Consider the following 17,209-nt stretch of genomic DNA (forward strand, 5'->3'; position numbering starts at 1 on the left):
GCAGGCCTGGCCACCTGTGACACGGCCGTCCGAGCGGGCAGACACGGGAGGCCAGTGCTGGCTGAGGCGGGCGGTCAGCAGCCTCGCAGACTGAGGGAGAGCAAATGGGCGGGAAAGGCAGAGCTGCACTGGGAGCACGCAGTCAGCTGACCGCGAGGCTGTGTGGGGGCCGCTGGCAAGGTGGGGGAAGGGAGGTGGGCAAAGTGTTGGGGCAGAGACCGCGGGGCCCTCCTGTGCCCACGGGAACCAGGGACACAGGTGTAAAAAGGGCCTTGCAAGAGGGAGAGTGGATGCCCCAGCCAGGGCTTCCCTGAGCCCAGAAGTGTTCAAGCTGGAGCCCTGGGGGGGGGGGGGGGGCGCGGCGGTCCTAGTGGCCACAGGAAAAGCTTCACGCCCCTTGCAGAATGAGCCCCCTCCCCCCACTGAAGACGGGAAGGGAGCAGGCAGGTGTCAGGGCTGAGATCTGGGGAGACCGGCAGCTCTTCTCTTCCACGGTGCAGCCGTCCGGAAGCTGCTTGAACTCCCAGCTCCTCCTCCTCCTCATTTGTAAAATGAAGAGAGTCCTGTGGCCCTCACTCAGGTCCAGGGTGAGCGGGAAATGAGCAGTGGGGACAGGGCTTTCGCCAAGTGCAGGCAGCATCCATGGGTTCTCCGCAGGCCGTTCTCGGGGTGAGCTCTTCCAGGAAGTGTCAGGGACTCTTGGCTGCTCTGCCGAGCACCCCAGGAAGAGCTGTGTGAGGCGAGGGTGTTGCCACCAACCCAGCAGCCAGAGCAGGACAGTGGCATTGCCGGGTCCCTGTCCCCATCACCCCGGGGCAGCGGTGCAGTCAGCCCAGCCTCCATCTGCCAAGGTGAGAGGAGTGGACACCAGGGGCCGCGGGGGCCTGTCCGAGGCTCCTGGCTCCACAGCGACTGGGGAGCACCCCAGGGAGGAGCCCCACAGGTCTCCACGGCAGGAACGAAGAGGTTGTCGGCCCTTCGGGAAGTGGGACAGGTCTTTGCATGTTGCCCCCTCATTAAGAACCCTCTAGAATTTGCCCGTGATCTTATTCAAGCAGGTGATGTGCACGTGTGGAGTACTGAGTTCTGAGGAGTTTGGGGCGCTCCTCAGATGGGCCACGCAGGCTCCTGGCCGGGCTCCTGCAGCCCCTGCCCCCGGAGTAGTGACAGATGGGCTCTGGGGAGCCAGGGCCCCGACGGACAGACGGTCCTCTGCAGAGTGTTGTGGGGAGCGGGCTGTAAGCTGACACGGTCCTTGCACCTGTAGGGGCTAGCAAGGCTGGCACCTACCCGCACAGATTTCCCAGGCCTGTTTGGATGGCAACTAATCAGTATAACGAGAGCAGCCCCTGCCTACAGAGCTTTCCCAGGGTTTGTTTATATGACTGCTATCAGTAGGATAAGAGCTACTTTCATGGCTTACCAAGAAATATGTATTCAACTAGTGAGATTTATTGTAACAAGAAACCTGTCCTTCAACTTATCCCTCCAGTAGTGATTTTAGAGAAACAAAGAATGTTTTCCTTGTGATTCCCTGCTTAGTATCTTATGTATAAAAAGCACTGTATTACTAATAAAAGTTGCCAGAGCTTCTCGAGAGTTCTGGACCTCCTGACCCCGCTGTTGTTTCTCTTGCTTTTATTTCTCTTATTCTTTTATTTCTCAATTCCCACCTCCCTACCTCAGCCCGGTTCAATCGTCAGGCTGGACCTGACAATTGGCGCCTGAACAGGTCACTGAGGACTTGGGACACAGAAGGTGAGGAACTCCTCCGGAAAAAAGAGTGCACTCGTAAAGGTAAGGGAGGAGCATCTTTTTGGTAATCGGGAGTAAAATGGGGCAGTTAGAATCTAGAGACAATGCCCTTTATGGGCAAATGTTAAAGTCTATGCTCAACAGTAAAGGAACTAAAGTTACTGACAAGCAAGTAGAAAATTTTTTAAAATTCATTCAAGAAGTCTGCCCTTGGTTTCCTGAGGAAGGAACCGTTAACTTACAAACGTGGCAGAAAGTTGGAGAACAAATGCGCAATCATTATAAAGCCTTTGGGCCAAATAAGACCCCGATTGATGCATTTTCTTTATGGAGTTCAATACGGGACTGTTTAGATCCCAGGTATGAACATAATCAACCATCTCTTAAGCCAGGAAAAAAAGAGAAGCAGTGTACTGGCACAAAAAAGGGGTCTAAAAAAGACAGCATATTAAAAGGGAATAATGTAAATTTTAAAGACAAATTAAATCCTCAAGATGAGGAGGATCTTGAGGAAGCTACTGCTCTTTGTCATGATGATGATACAGGTGTTGTTCAGGCAAAAGAGGAGGAAGATTATTTTTCTGCTGGAACTGAAGAGGGTAGTGATATAGAAGATGTGTTAGAACAATTTTTAGAAGGATTAAAGCGTCTTGGCAAGAAAAAGAGAAGCCGCGGGGGCCGTTCCCGCCGCTCTCCGCTGCCCTGTGCAGCGCCAGTTCCACTCTCCCCTCTCCAGATGGCTTTGCAGGAGGCACGAGAGGCTGGTGAGGACTTGGGCATTCACGCCTTCCCCGTTATGGGACGGGTGAACCCTAACACGGGACAGCGTGAGCGTACTTACGACCCGCTTCCTTTTAAAACCCTGAAGGAGTTAAAAACAGCCTGTGCTCAGTATGGGCCCACTTCTCCTTATACTTTAACCATCTTGGAAACTATAGCCTCAGAGGCTCTCCCACCTAATGATTGGAGAGCTATTGCCAAGGCTTGTTTATCAGGAGGAGATTATCTCTTGTGGAAATCAGAATATGATGAAAAGGCTAAGGAGCAAGCTGCTCGTAATCGAGCTGCACAAGTTAATATTTCTTATGAAATGCTGGTAGGAGAAGGAGACTATGCTGATACCCATAATCAAATTCAATGCCCCCTGGAAGCTTATGGGCAAATTAATGGAGCTGGGATCAGAGCCTGGAAAAAGCTTCCCACCTCTGGTCAGAAAACAGAGGAGCTCTCAAAGATTATTCAAGGGCCAGATGAAAAGTATCAGGATTTTGTCTCTCGGCTATTACAGGCTGTTGGCCGAGTAGTGGTGGATGGAGAGGCTAGCATGTTAATAGTCAAGCAGTTGGCGTATGAAAATGCTAACGCTGCCTGTCAAGCTGCATTGCGGCCCTATCAAAGAAAGGGGATCTCTCAGATTATATCCGCATTTGTGCAGATATTGGTCCCTCGTATATGCAAGGAGTCGCCATCGCGGCCGCATTAAAGGGAACCACCATTAAAGGAATTCTTCAGCAACAGTTCAGCACAGGGAGAGGTCAGACATACAAGTGTTTCACTTGTGGAGGAACAGGACACATGGCAAAACAGTGTCCCTCCAATAAAGGAGTTAATAAAAAAAATGGCAGAGGTCTTAAACAACCTGGACGATGCCCAAAATGTAAAAAAGGAAAACATTGGGCAAATGAGTGTAGATTTAAGGCAGATGCCCATGGAAATTTCTTGTCTCAGCAGCAGTTGGGAAACTCCGGAAGGGGGCCAGCCCAGCCCCGACAAATAATGGGGGCACTATCTGTTTACCCTCCTGTCCCTGTGCCGCCTCAAGGCCAGCTGGCTGCACAGCACCCAGCCTGCCCCCGGGAGCAAAACGGATACAGGAGTTATTCCGAGCAACCCCTGGAAGTGCCGGGTTGGACCTTGGACCCATAAATCGATATGTATTAACTCCAGAATTGGGACCACAGGCCATCCCTACAGGGGTATATGGACCTACTCCTAAAGGGATGTTTGGCCTTTTACTAGGTAGAAGCAGCTTAACTTTAAAAGGATTACAAGTTTTTCCAGGAGTAATTGATGCTGATTATGAAGGGGAAATTAAAATTATGGCCTCTGCCCCCAGAAATATTATCACTATCACCTCAGATATGAAAATTGCTCAATTGATTCTGCTCCCTCTGCCTAACACAGGCAATCTACTTTCCACAGAGTCTCGGGGGGCCAAGGCATTTGGCTCCTTGGACAAGGCATATTGGGTACAAGCTATTTCTCATAAAAGGCCTGAGAAAACTTTACTTATACAAGGAAAAAGATTTACAGGAATTTTAGATACAGGAGCAGATGTTTCTGTCATAAGCTTGGCCCACTGGCCTAAACAGTGGCCTTATAGAGAAGCTATAACACAGCTTCAAGGAATAGGACAGACCAACTCTCCTTTACAGAGCTCACAAATGTTAAAGTGGCAAGACAATGAAGGTCATTCTGGGTTATTTCGGCCATATGTCTTGCCAGAGATCCCTGTGAATTTATGGGGACGAGACATTCTGTCTGCTCTGAGTGCTGCCCTTGTTACCACCCCAGCCCAGGGAAATTTTTAGGGGGGGTCATTGCTTCTCCTGTTATCCACACAGCTGACAAAATATCTTGGAAGTCAGATGACCCTGTGTGGGTAGAGCAGTGGCCCCTTTCTAAAGAAAAATTACAAGCTGCTCATGAGTTGGTGCAGGAACAATTCCAGCTAGGGCATATAGAAGAGACTACTAGTCCTTGGAATACTCCTATTTTTGTCATAAAAAAGAAATCAGGAAACTGGCGCCTTTTACAGGATTTAAGGGAAATAAATAAAACTATGGAAATTATGGGACCTTTACAGCCTGGTCTTCCTTCCTCTGTAGCAATCCCTAACAGGATGAAGCTACTAGTATTAGATTTAAAAGATTGTTTTTTCACTATTCCTTTAAATCCCTCTGACTGCAAACGATTTGCATTCAGTGTTCCATCTACTAATTTTCAGGAACCAATGCGCTGCTATCATTGGAAGGTATTGCCACAGGGAATGGCTAATAGCCCTACCCTGTGTCAAAAGTTTGTTAGTCAGGCAATTCGCAGAGTTCGAGAGAAACACCCGCAGGCTTATATCATACACTATATGGATGACATTCTTTTAGCTCACTACACGGAATGTCGATTAGAACAAGTGTATGATGACTTACAACAGGCTCTTCTTAAATCTGGATTAATTATTGCACCTGAGAAAGTTCAAAGACAAGATCCTTACTTATATCTTGGGCATATCATAGAAGGAAGAAAAATCCGCCCTCAAAAAATTCAACTCAGGATAGACAAATTAGAGACTTTAAATGATTTTCAGAAATTTTTAGGGGATGTTAATTGGATTAGGCCAACTTTAGGCATAACTACTAATAAGCTTAAACCTTTATTTGATATTCTTTGTGGAGATAGCGACCCGCTCTCCCCTCGTCAGCTCACTCCTGCAGCTCGTAAGGCTATCTGCCGCATAGAAACTGCCTTAAAAAAAAAAAAAAAAAGGAGGGAAGAGGTTGTGTTTTATATCTTCCCAGAAGGAGCAATGCAGCCAATTCGGGTGCCAGAGAGTTACGTGTATCACCACAATGGACTCAGACAAGCTCCTGTGTCCCTTCACTCGAAAGGACTAAGTACTACCCTAATGACAGCAAAGCAGAGGAAGAAGAAAAACTGAAAGCTACGCAAGGGACTGAGGTGCCAACATAGAGTCATCTGAAGAAGTTAACAACTGAAGTGCAGCAGATTATGGAAAAGCAAGAAGTTGAAGCTACTTCTTCAACCATGTTCCTGCTCATGCTAGCATCTATTAGCTGCAGGTCTTCTGCAAAGTTTTACGCAGGCAAACAAAAGACTCTAAGTAAATATACACCAGGGACACCAGCAGCAAAAGAGACTTTCTTTCATTTAGTAGCTAAAAATATTAATATGTCCATAGTTTTGATTTCTCTCTTATTGTTTTATTATTATTTAATAGCCATAGTTTTGCTCTTAACATTCAAGTTTTAAAAATGATAACATGTATATAATTTAATTTTGCATTGGCATTGTTTTAATATTAGAGCTTTGTTATTGATATTTAAAATTTACTTTTATTATTAGTAGCCTAAAAAACAGACATCAGTAGATTACATGGAGAGATTCAAGCTATTAATGATGTAAGTTCTGCTCTGTTGCCTCCTAGTGAAGTGGCACAGAATATTTTTGATAAAATTCTAAGCCTTATGTCTTCTCATGGATTGCAGTCATTCACCTGGTCTCTGTTAACTATTGTTATCCTTGCTCTCATTATTCTCTGTTTAATTCCAGTCTGCTTCCGAACCATCGGATCCAGCATCCGGTCCCTGCAAATAGGACTACATGAACTTTGCTTAAAAGACAGAGAAGGGAGATCTGTGGGGAGCGGGCTGTAAGCTGACACGGTCCTTGCACCTGTAGGGGCTAGCAAGGCTGGCACCTACCCGCACAGATTTCCCAGGCCTGTTTGGATGGCAACTAATCAGTATAACGAGAGCAGCCCCTGCCTACAGAGCTTTCCCAGGGTTTGTTTATATGACTGCTATCAGTAGGATAAGAGCTACTTTCATGGCTTACCAAGAAATATGTATCCAACTAGTGAGATTTATTATAACAAGAAACCTGTCCTTCAACTTATCCCTCCAGTAGTGATTTTAGAGAAACAAAGAATGTTTTCCTTGTGATTCCCTGCTTAGTGTCTTATGTATAAAAAGCACTGTATTGCTAATAAAAGTTGCCAGAGCTTCTCGAGAGTTCTGGACCTCCTGACCCCGCTGTTGTTTCTCTTGCTTTTATTTCTCTTATTCTTTTATTTCTCAATTCCCACCTCCCTACCTCAGCCCGGTTCAATCGTCAGGCTGGACCTGACAGAGTGTCAGGAGGCAATGGGCCAGGTCATCTCCCAGGGAGCACAGCAGCCCGCAGCCACCCCCTCTGAGAAGGTAAATACACCTCCTGCAGCCACACCTCCGGCTCCTGCTGAGGCTCCTGGTGGTCGGAATCCTGGTCCTGTCTGGCGTGACTTTGGGCCTCGCTTCCTCTTAAGCACATGGAACAAACGTGTTTCCAGGAGCAGCTGCCTAGGCAAGACCGCCTCCAGCTCTGTGCCTGCGGGCACAGCCCGAGACGGCGGCTGCTCGTGGTTGTACAGGAGGCACTGAGCACCACAGGGTCTCCACGCTGAGCACCAGGTCCTGGGGGTGAGGGCCCTCACGCATCCTCATCTCCGAGATGTTTCCTCCACCGGCAGACCTAGGAGGGTCAGCCCCCCAACACAGAGGCAGCATCTCTTGGCAGACAGTGAGGCTTCCCAGGGGTCGAGGAGATAGGAGGGATGCCATGTGGAGACGGGCATGTACCCATGAAAGACCCTTAGGAGAGTCTTGGAGGGAGGTGGTGCTTGGAAGGGACCAGTTTCCAGAATGAGGTGAGGATGGCCTAAGAGACCCTGTTTGTGATCAATAAAGAAGTGGCTGATTTTGCAGCCACAGGCTGGTGATGCTGGCGTGTCACAAGGCCATGGAATCCTGCAAATGCATCTCTGGCTGAATAAGATCCACTTCCAGCAATTCACCCAGCCAGTCCTTCAGTGGCACCACTTCTGCGGTGGTCATCTGTGCCCGGCCTCTCCAGGCAAGGAGACGGCTCTCGTAAACCAGAGAGAGACAAGGACAGGACTTCTGCCACAGGTGCTGGTGCAGAGCCCGGGCCAGCAGTGCGCATGCTAGAGGCGAGGAGCCTGCACACCCTCTCTCCTGAGTCTAAGGCATTGGCCTCAAACTGCATGGTCAGAACTCTGAATATTAATTAGACATCAATTAACCAGAACATGTGAAGGATATTAGTATAGGTAGCAAGTCATCACATATATACTTATACATGTACACACTTATGTGATCCTAATAAGCTCTGATGCTCCAAACGGCCAAGTGTGTATGCTGGGTCACATTCAAAACACACACACACACACACACACACACACACACACACACACAGCCTGACACATCGTAAATGATGATAACATTTATTGTGGTGACGTTTACTGAGGACTTATTATGTGACAGGCATTGTTCTGAGAGCTTCAGTTCACACGTAAAAACTCATATAGCCATCCAGACAACCCCGTGAGGTAGGTAGGAACTATTATTACCCCCACTTTACAGATGAGGAAGTTAAGGCACAGAGCAATGCCTTAACCTGACTGATGTTCCAAAGCAAGTATGAAGCAAAGCTAACATTTAAGTTCAAGAAACTGGGTTCCAGCATCTGCTCTCGCTCCCACTGCCATGTTTCCCATTAATCTGAGGAACGCACATCTTCATGCAAGGATTTTTGCAGGGACATCGAAGGGTCTTAAAGAACAAGATTCCCAGGAACCTCCACAGGCCTTCTCCCTCCCTCAGTTTCCACACTCGCAGAAGCACTTGAGCCGCCCAGACATGTTCCTGACCTCAGAGGCAATAGGACAGGTTCTGGCCTTGCTCTAACCATTTTCTTTAAAATTTATCCCAGGAAGTTTCACAGGAACAAATTCTACTACACCATGTGCATGTATGGATATGTGATTTGTACAGGTATAAGTATATATCTACATAAAATGTAAAAATATGTGTTCTTAGTTGTGAGGATTGTTGTCTGTTATAAATAAAACTAGAGGCCCGATGCACGAAATTCATGCAAGAGTAGGCCTTCCTTCCCCCGGCTGCCGGCACCGGCTTCCCTTGCAGCCCTGGCTTCATCTGGAAGGTCATCCAGAAGACATCTGGTCTAATTAGTATATTATGCTTTTATTATTACAGATAAAATAAAATAAAATAAAATGCTCACAGGTGCTACAGAGCTTTGTGTTTGCCTTTAAATATTCCAGTGTTGTTGTTTTTTTTAAGTTGGGGGTGATGATTAGATGACAGAAGACTGGAAAATGTTAAAAAATCATTGAAGCTGCCCTGGCCGATGTGCTCAGTGGTTAGAATGTCAGCCTATGCACTGAAGGGTCTCGGGTTCGATTCCTGGTCAAGGGCACGTACCTGGGTTGCAGGTTCAATCCACAGCCCTGGTTGGGGTGTGTGTGAGAGGCAACTAATCTGTGGTCTCTCTCACACCGATGTTTCTCTCTCCCTCCTGCCTTCCACTCTCTCTAAAAATCAATGGAAAAAACACTAGAGTGGAGATTAGCGTACACATGCACACATCATTGACGCTGACTGACGGGAGGGAGATTCTCTCCTATGGTGTGTGTCAGACAGCAGGAGCCCTGCTCAGCACTGCTGTTCTAGTCCATGTACTCTCAGTTCTTCCTGACTACGCCGGGCAGGTCTTTCGAACCCTGCCCATTGTACTAACTGTTGGGAACTTAGTCCAAGTTCCTCCTGTGTCCTCTGCTCACTAGTTACAGGTGGTGGGTCTAAGCCCCCTGCCTGGGGCTGGAGCTCCTAGGACGCTGGGCCTCAGATGGAGAAGCCACGAGAGGCTGTGGGTGTGTAAGGATGAGTCTTTACTGCAGAAGCCAGTGGCCACATAGTTGTCAGACAAAACAGTCCTTCACAGCAATCCCATGTAGGCGGCCGCACCCCGGCTGGTGAGCACACATCTTCCCTGCACAGCAGGAGCAGCCTGTCCCACAGCTGTTACCTGAGCAGCCGCACGCTGCCCCAGACTCACCGCCTTCCACTGTAGCGGCCCCTGCGCTCTCCCTCCGAGCTGCAGCCTCCCGGCCTCGCTGGCTCAGCAGCTCCTCCGGCCTCCCTGCCCAGCACACGGGCGGGGTGACCTGGCCGCGGACTCTGAGCTCTCCGGGAGCTCCTAGCCTCCCATCGGGCAGTGCCGGCCCTCGGCTCCGTCCGAGCTCTCCTCTCTGCCGCAGGAGCTACCTTCTCTGAGCCTATCGCTCTGCTTCTCTGAGCTCTCTCGCCTCTGCTCTGCCGGCTGCTCTCGCGCAGCTCCTGGTCGGCAGCCTGTATGTTACTCCAGAGGCAGAGGTTAGCTGACACAGAGACATCCACCCTTTGATGACAGAAGGGCACAGCGCACCGTGTGTCCTTGTGCCCACTCATGGTGTCTGGGCCTCGGGCACCCGATGAGGCTCCTGCTCAGAGCTGCCGTGGGCATTCTGGTGTATTGACAACAAGGCCTCTGTGATCCCATTGGCCTGGACTATCCAGGGACCCTGGTGTGGTTCCTACAGAATGCCTGAACATTTCCACTAAAAAGGGTTTTTTCTTCTAATGCTTGGAAAAAAAGAAGTGAGAACTTGAAGAAACGAGGGAATAATTACTCTGAATATGAAAGCAGTCTTCAATTTTTAAAAATTTGTTTCAACCAACATTGATTTTCCAAATAGTCCAGGTCGTGGGTGGGCCCAGCAGCTACAGCAAGACGGAGGGTCTCACCCAGAGGGACATGTTAAGTCACGGAAGGCTAATGGGGGCCGTGGAACTTGAGACAGGCCCAGGAGGCCGGGAGGGGCCGGGTGAGGGTGGGAGGGGGAAATGGTGGGGGCGTCACAGGGGCCAGCTCCCGCTGCAGCCTCGAGGCCATGTCCCGTCCCGGCGGGGACGCTGCGGGGAGACAGGTGTGGGTAAAGCCTGGCCCTTGCCGGCTGGGCACCCGGAGGGCAGTGAGCTGTGCCTGGGATCTCACAGGAAACCCCGGGGGAGGGGCGGGTTACATCGTCATTCGTGTGACAGATGTTTGTCACACACACACTCAGGGCTGAAGCTAATAAGCCTGAGGCTCACCATCTCCTGGGACTAGGTGAGCATCAGGGTGTGTGGCTCACTTTTTGAAAAGAGAGAGTCACGTGACTTTACACAGATCTCCTTCTCCGGGCTGTTCCCAGGCTCTGCCTCCAGCGCCTCGGAGCCCAGCCCGCTTCTCTCCCCTCTCCCCTCTGGGACCAGACACCGCCGCAGACAGCCTCACCCACGGCTCTGACTGCTCAGGCCACAGTGTTTGAAACATCCAACTTTCCCCCTCTCAGTGGGAGTTTGCCATAAAGAGGGAGGACAGCACTCTGAACAGGAGACAAGAATGCTGCAAGGTGGGCATTTAGAGGAAGCAATAGCTTAGACCAGTGATGGCGAACCTATGACACGCGTGTCAGCACTGACACGCGTAGCCATTTCTGATGACACGCGGCCGCATGCCGAGGATGAAACATTTGCTGCTCCTGAGGATGAAACATTTGCGACTAGAGTCTTGGAGTTAGTTTTTTCCTCAAAGTGACACACTACCCGAGTTATGCTCAGTTTCTTGGCGAAGTTTACACACCAAGCTCAAAAGGTTGCCCATCACTGGGTTAGACCCTTTCCTTCGTCCTGCCCCCACTGCCCACCGCCCCTGCCCCCACTGCCCGCCGCCTCTGCCCCCACTGCCCACCGCCTCTGCCCCCACAGCCCGCCGCCCCTGCCCCCACTGCCCCCGCCCCACTGCCCACCGCCCCTGCCCCCACCGCCCCTGCCCCCACTGCCCGCCGCCCCTGCCCCCACAGCCCCTGCCCCCACTGCCCACCGCCCCTGCCCCCACTGCCCGCCGCCCCTGCCCCCACAGCCCGCCGCCCCTGCCCCCACTGCCCACCGCCCCTGCCCCCACTGCCCACCGCCCCTGCCCCCACTGCTCACCGCCCCTGCCCCCACTGCCCACCGCCCCCGCCCCCACTGCTCACCGCCCCCGCCCCCACTGCCCACCGCCCCTGCCCCCACTGCCCACCGCCCCTGCCCCCCGCCGCCCCTGCCCCCACTGCCCGCCGCCCCTGCCCCCACAGCCCCCGCCCCCACTGCCCGCCGCCCCTGCCCCCACTGCCCGCCGCCCCTGCCCCCACTGCCCACAGCCCCTGCCCCCACTGCTCGCCGCCCCTGCCCCCACTGCCCGCCGCCCCTGCCCCCACCGCCCCTGCCCCCACTGCCCGCCGCCCCTGCCCCCACTGCCCGCCGCCCCTGCCCCCACAGCCCCTGCCCCCACTGCCCACCGCCCCTGCCCCCACTGCCCGCCGCCCCCGCCCCCACTGCCCACCGCCCCTGCCCCCACTGCTCACCGCCCCTGCCCCCACAGCCCCTGCCCCCACTGCCCGCCGCCCCTGCCCCCACTGCCCACAGCCCCTGCCCCCACTGCCCGCCGCCCCTGCCCCCACAGCCCCTACCCCCACTGCCCACAGCCCCTGCCCCCACTGCCCGCCGCCCCTGCCCCCACTGCCCGCCGCCCCCACCGCCCCCGCCGCCCCTGCCCCCACAGCCCCTGCCCCCACTGCCCGCCGCCCCTGCCCCCACTGCCCACAGCCCCCACTGCCCACAGCCCCTGCCCCCACTGCCCACCGCCCCTGCCCCCACTGCCCACAGCCCCCACTGCCCACCACCCCCACTGCCCACAGCCCCTGCCCCCAATCCCCGCCGCCCCCGGTGCCCGCTGCGCCCGGGCTGGGGCCGGGAGGTGGAGGCCGCTCGGGGATGACCAGCGCGGACAGGGCAGCGCCTCCTGGGGGAGCCCGCCCCGGAGCTAACCGGTAACGGGGCTGGAGACTCCCGTGCGCGGCGAGGCCTTGAGCTGGGACAGGCGCCCTCCTACCCTCTCCCCAGGACGGACTGACTGAGAACCTGGGGCCAAAGCCTGGTCCCACCCGCACCAGGCACCTGTTTGGGGCAAGTTGTTTGGAGGCTTTTGGCCTCAATTTCCTCATAAACGAAATGGGGGTCACCTCGCTCCGGAGACGGACAGGCAGTGCCCTTAAGTGTTGCCTGTTCTGTCGCTGAGAGAAGATCGTGGAAGAGACAGGGGGTGGTCTCGCTGTCCTGGGAGAGGCGACAGGAATAACCCTGTACTTACCTTTCATTGGTGTCAAACCTCAAGCCAACCAAGTGTGATCAAAACGACAGGGAAACGTCCACATTTCAGTTAATTTAGTGTTTCTAATCCTTCAGGGTGCAAATAACGGGTGGCTGGCTGTATTCCTCAGGTTGTACCCCGATGTTACTAGCTGTCTTCTGGATTTCACCCCCCCCCCCCACCCCCCGGGAGCCCATCCTGCCCTCAGGGTGGCGTTAGAGGTGGCTCCAGCCCAGAGCTCCAGGAAATGAGGCGCGTGTGGGGCCATCTGTGGGGCCACCAGCCCCCCCCTGGGTCCTAGTTTACTGCTTCAGCCAATGGGGTCTGCTCAGCAAGTGGGGCCATGTACCCTCCATCACATCTAGGACCCCCCAGCCTTGCCTGGTGTTAGGAATTAGGGGGGAGGGAGAAGACTTATTAAAATATGTTCTCAGGCCCCGCCTCCACTCACTGAATCCAGTCCTCTCCAGGTCGGGGGCCTGGAAATCTTATTCCAAACAAGCACCCCTCAGGCACATTTAGGAAGTTAGTAATGGATAATCTCTAGAATTAGTCCTAGTCAGAAATTTCTATGATTTAAAAATACACAGTATAGGTCTTGTATTTAGAAGACCTTCAAAAATCATATTTGTTCATATAATTATCTAGTATTTATACAATACTAGAGGCCCCATGCACGAAATTCATGTGGGGGAGGGGTGTCCCTAGCCCAGCCTGCGCCCTCTCGCAATCCAGGAGCCTCGGGTTAGGGTCCCTGGGCCTGGCCGACTATTGGGGCCTCTGGGGCTTCCTTCCCCCACTGCCAGCAGCTGCCCTGTCCCCACTGCTGTCACTGTCTGCCATCTGTGCAGCGCTGCCCCCCACCCCGCCACCGTCGCCTTACTCTGAGGGTGACAGGTGTGGGGTGCTATCACTTGGCTGCTTGGGCCTCCCCCTGTTGGGCCATCGATCACGGGGGGACCAGATCTATCACCCGCAGAGGGAGGCCCTGCCCACCCACCACAGTGCAGACAGATGGCCGCGCCCACCTGGCCAGGGCTCTGCAATTGCGGAGCACCCCGCCCCCAATCAGTCACCCCATCGGCCGGTGTCCTGGGCCTCCTCTGTGGGGCAATCATTGGGCAATGGCAGGGCCCCCCAACCAATTGCATTGCACACTCCTTGGCTGGCCTGGCGCCAGTGCGTGTCATAGCATGGTCGTCCAGAAGGTCGTTCTGCTGTTAGATCGTTCAATCGATTTGCATATCATGGTTTTATTATTATAGATGTTGTCAACTCCAATATATCTATCTCTTAGAGATCTGTATGCAACCATTTAAAACAATACGACATGGACCACTGCCTTCTTGTGGTGTGTGCAGTTCAGGCCTGTCCCAATCTTCCCTGCCCCCAGGTTAGAGCCTCTCTGCTGAGGACAGGGTTGCTGCAGACCTCCCCTCCTCCCAGACACATCAAGAGGGCGAATGTGGCTTACCATCCACATGCTCAAGGGCTGCCTCCACATAATGGTTGGTGAGGGGCTGGCCTGTGCCAGGCATTGCAGGGTTACACTTTGTCCCACCTTGATGGTGACATTGGCACTGGGGGTTGGGATGTGGGGCTCATGCAGGTGCCGAGCTCAGTTTCATGGAAAAACTTCCCAGCCTTGGAGAGAGGGCCTTGCAATCAGGTAGGGACTCACCAAACAGCCGGGAGGCGGTGGACTTTACAACCTGGACATGTCCCCTTAAGTGACAGTCACAAGCCAGGGTTTATTTTGCAGAGCCAGCCCCGTGCCGGAGAGACTCTGGGCCCCACATCCAGGAGGCTGGCATGGCTGGTAGGCAGGCCAGGTCAAGAAGAGACTCCTGGATACCACTACCAGCGATTGGAAGACAGGTCAAGGTAGACCAGATGGCCAATCACTAAAGAGCCAGCCCAGGGAGCATGTCAGTTGTGCTGTGCTTGAGATCTAAGACCCTCGGGCCCGGGGTGGCACGGAACACTGCCCACAGCACTGAACAGAGTCTGTTCCCCGCGTCTCAGCTCCTTCACTTCTGACAGGTACTCCAAGGCTCCTGGGTGGATCACAGTGACATCGTGAAGTTGAGTCATGTTGGTGCTTATGTTGACGCAGGACCCTCAGGGCAGCTTAAACAAGGACGCGTGTGCAATCCTCACGTGCCTGAACTCTTCAGGAAGGTTCCCTGGGATCTTTTCCAAGGAGCTGGACATGCACTGCAGAGTCCTGCATGAGAAACAGACAAGCTTTAAGGTGAACATCAGAGAACTGGGAAGTGGGACCAGGCATATCCTGGCATTAGGTGTGTGAATTAGAAAAAATATTATTCACTTGAAATAAAAGAATTAGATCTATTTTGGTAAAAGTTCACAGCTCATCAAAGTTCAGTATCAACTAGAATGGGTCTCCTAGAGATTTTGCTGATTTCCTGAAAATTCTAGGCCTACTTCCCCTCCAAAGTATCCCCTAAGCAGCCCGTCCCCCTCAGCCCTCTGGCTTCTTGCCAGTGCAGCAGACCTGCCAAACGTCTCCTCTGTGCAGGCAGGTCCTGGCACACAGGATGGCTGAGCTGCATGCGAACCCAGAAGGACCAGAACTAGCAGCAAATAGTGAGAAACTGAAGCCATATTCCTCTGTAAGGAATTACCTTGGGAATTTTGAATAAGATAGTCCCAGCTTCCGAGAGGCAAATCCTATTATTGGTGATCCTTGGCGATGTAGGTCAGCATAGCAGTTGAAAAGCCACTGGACACAATAAGGTCTATTGTGGCCCCAACCACAAGCTCAGGAAGAACCTGGTCAGGGAACTATGACTCTTAACTAAGGTCAGAAAACTCACCCTTTGTCTGGTTCTTAAGTTCAGAAGGCAAACTCAAGGCCAGATGTCCAATTCTGTCTTGACACTGCCTTCCCTCCACTTCTTGCAAAAAGATCTGAGACTCCAGAAGGTGGGTTGTGCTGGAGCCATGCCACAGGCTTTAAGGGGTGAGCTTTCTTTCAGAATGAGCAGGAGTGGGAGGAGGCCGAGAACTCTGAGCATCATGGATCAGGTGATTTGACCAAAATTCATCCAGCCGGCCGGTGTGGCTCAGTAGTTGAGTGTTGACCTATGAACCAGGAGGTCATGGTTCAAATCCTGTCAGGGCACATGCTCGGGTAGCAGACTCGATGCCCAGTGTGGGGCATATAGGAGGCAGCCAATCAGTGATTCTCATCATTGATGTTTCTCTCTCTCTCTCTCCCTTCCTCTCTGAAATCAATAAAAACATTCTAAAAATTTCATCTAATACTTCATCAATCACAATTGGTTCCTGAAACCTAGAATTTCCAACCATCCTCTAAAAATGAATGCAGGTGATGGGTGACAAGTAATCTTGTGACTACACCCCGCCCCTGAAAGGTTCCCTCCCACACCTGGCTTGGCCGAGGCCTGCTTCCGCTGCACACAGCTGCCTCTGCCCATGGCAATCAGGATCAGGGGAAGCGTCGTGGTTCGGAAGGCAGACCACAGACAGTGGTTTAGTTTCTGATCAAACTAAAACGTGTGTGTGTGTTTTAAATCTTGGCTCTCACAAATTTTCCTGAATGCTGTGTATTTCCCATAATGAGAAGGAAAGGCCTACATTTAAAGTGATACATATGTGATTTTTGGGTACTTGCTCTGCCACCCATCATTCAGTCAACAAATATTTATTCGTCATCTGCTCCAAGCTACACACCTACTGGGTGCAAGGAGTGCAGTGGTGAGCAGCCCTGTGCAGACACTGCCCCTGCGGCCTTCTTTCCAGCTCAGCCTCCCTGTCACGACATCTTTGGAAGGTCCTTTAACCTCTATGAGCCTCGAAGTAATTTCCTCTGCAAAATGAGGGAATTAATACACATTCAGAGTGCTTCTAGGTAACTCTGAGATTATGTAGATTACAGGGGTCCTCAAACTTTTTAAACAGGGGGCCAGTTCACTGTCCCTCAGACCGTTGGAGGGCCGGACTATAGTTTAAAAAAAACTATGAACAAATTCCTATGCACACTGCACATATCTTATTTTGAAGTAAAAAAACAAAACGGTAGAAACCCCCGCGTGTGGCCCGCGGGCCGTAGTTTGAGGACGCCTGATGTAGAATAAAGTCCCCAGCATGCAGCACTCCATCACCTGTGTTGTGTGTTCACCACCCTCGAGTAATAAATTTCAGTTCTCCTCCCACACCAACAGACTCTCCTTCTCTGTTACCAGGGGCACTTCCTGATGAATATTGAGGTCCCATGGTTCCCCTAAGACTCAGGACACACACTGCTCCCTGCCAATGGCCTCAGTGTGCAGCCAGTGAGGGAGCCATGGGTCCCTACTAAGCTGCTTCCGCCCCAGCTTTCCATCCGAGCAGACACACCTGCCGGATTCACAGTCTAACCCTGTGACCGGCCCAGGTCTCTGAGTCCCTCGTGAGGTAAGAATTAACGCAGGACGTGCTGTGGGCACAGAGCTGGGGTGAATGGACCCTCCCGGAGTGAGTGGGTGCTCACCGGAGAGGAGTGCTTGCAGAGGTCCTTCTTGCCGAACGTGGCCCGGGCAGGGACTGCGGTGGT

The 17,209-nt window shown here is 52.5% G+C and overlaps 1 protein-coding gene across 1 annotated transcript; it reads right to left on the reverse strand.

Moving 5' to 3' along the window:
* Positions 1 to 10,227: 10,227 nt before the first annotated feature.
* LRIT2 (leucine rich repeat, Ig-like and transmembrane domains 2) lies at positions 10,228 to 15,255 on the reverse strand. Its single transcript, XM_054729322.1, is given in 11 exon segments — positions 10,228 to 10,367; positions 12,428 to 12,593; positions 14,102 to 14,229; positions 14,232 to 14,290; positions 14,292 to 14,321; positions 14,323 to 14,371; positions 14,374 to 14,490; positions 14,493 to 14,534; positions 14,537 to 14,646; positions 14,648 to 14,854; positions 15,146 to 15,255. Coding segments are annotated over 11 exon segments (1,158 nt in total).
* Positions 15,256 to 17,209: the final 1,954 nt, after the last annotated feature.

This window comes from Eptesicus fuscus, chromosome 17 (assembly GCF_027574615.1).
Source record: "Eptesicus fuscus isolate TK198812 chromosome 17, DD_ASM_mEF_20220401, whole genome shotgun sequence".
Classification (NCBI taxonomy): domain Eukaryota; kingdom Metazoa; phylum Chordata; class Mammalia; order Chiroptera; family Vespertilionidae; genus Eptesicus; species Eptesicus fuscus.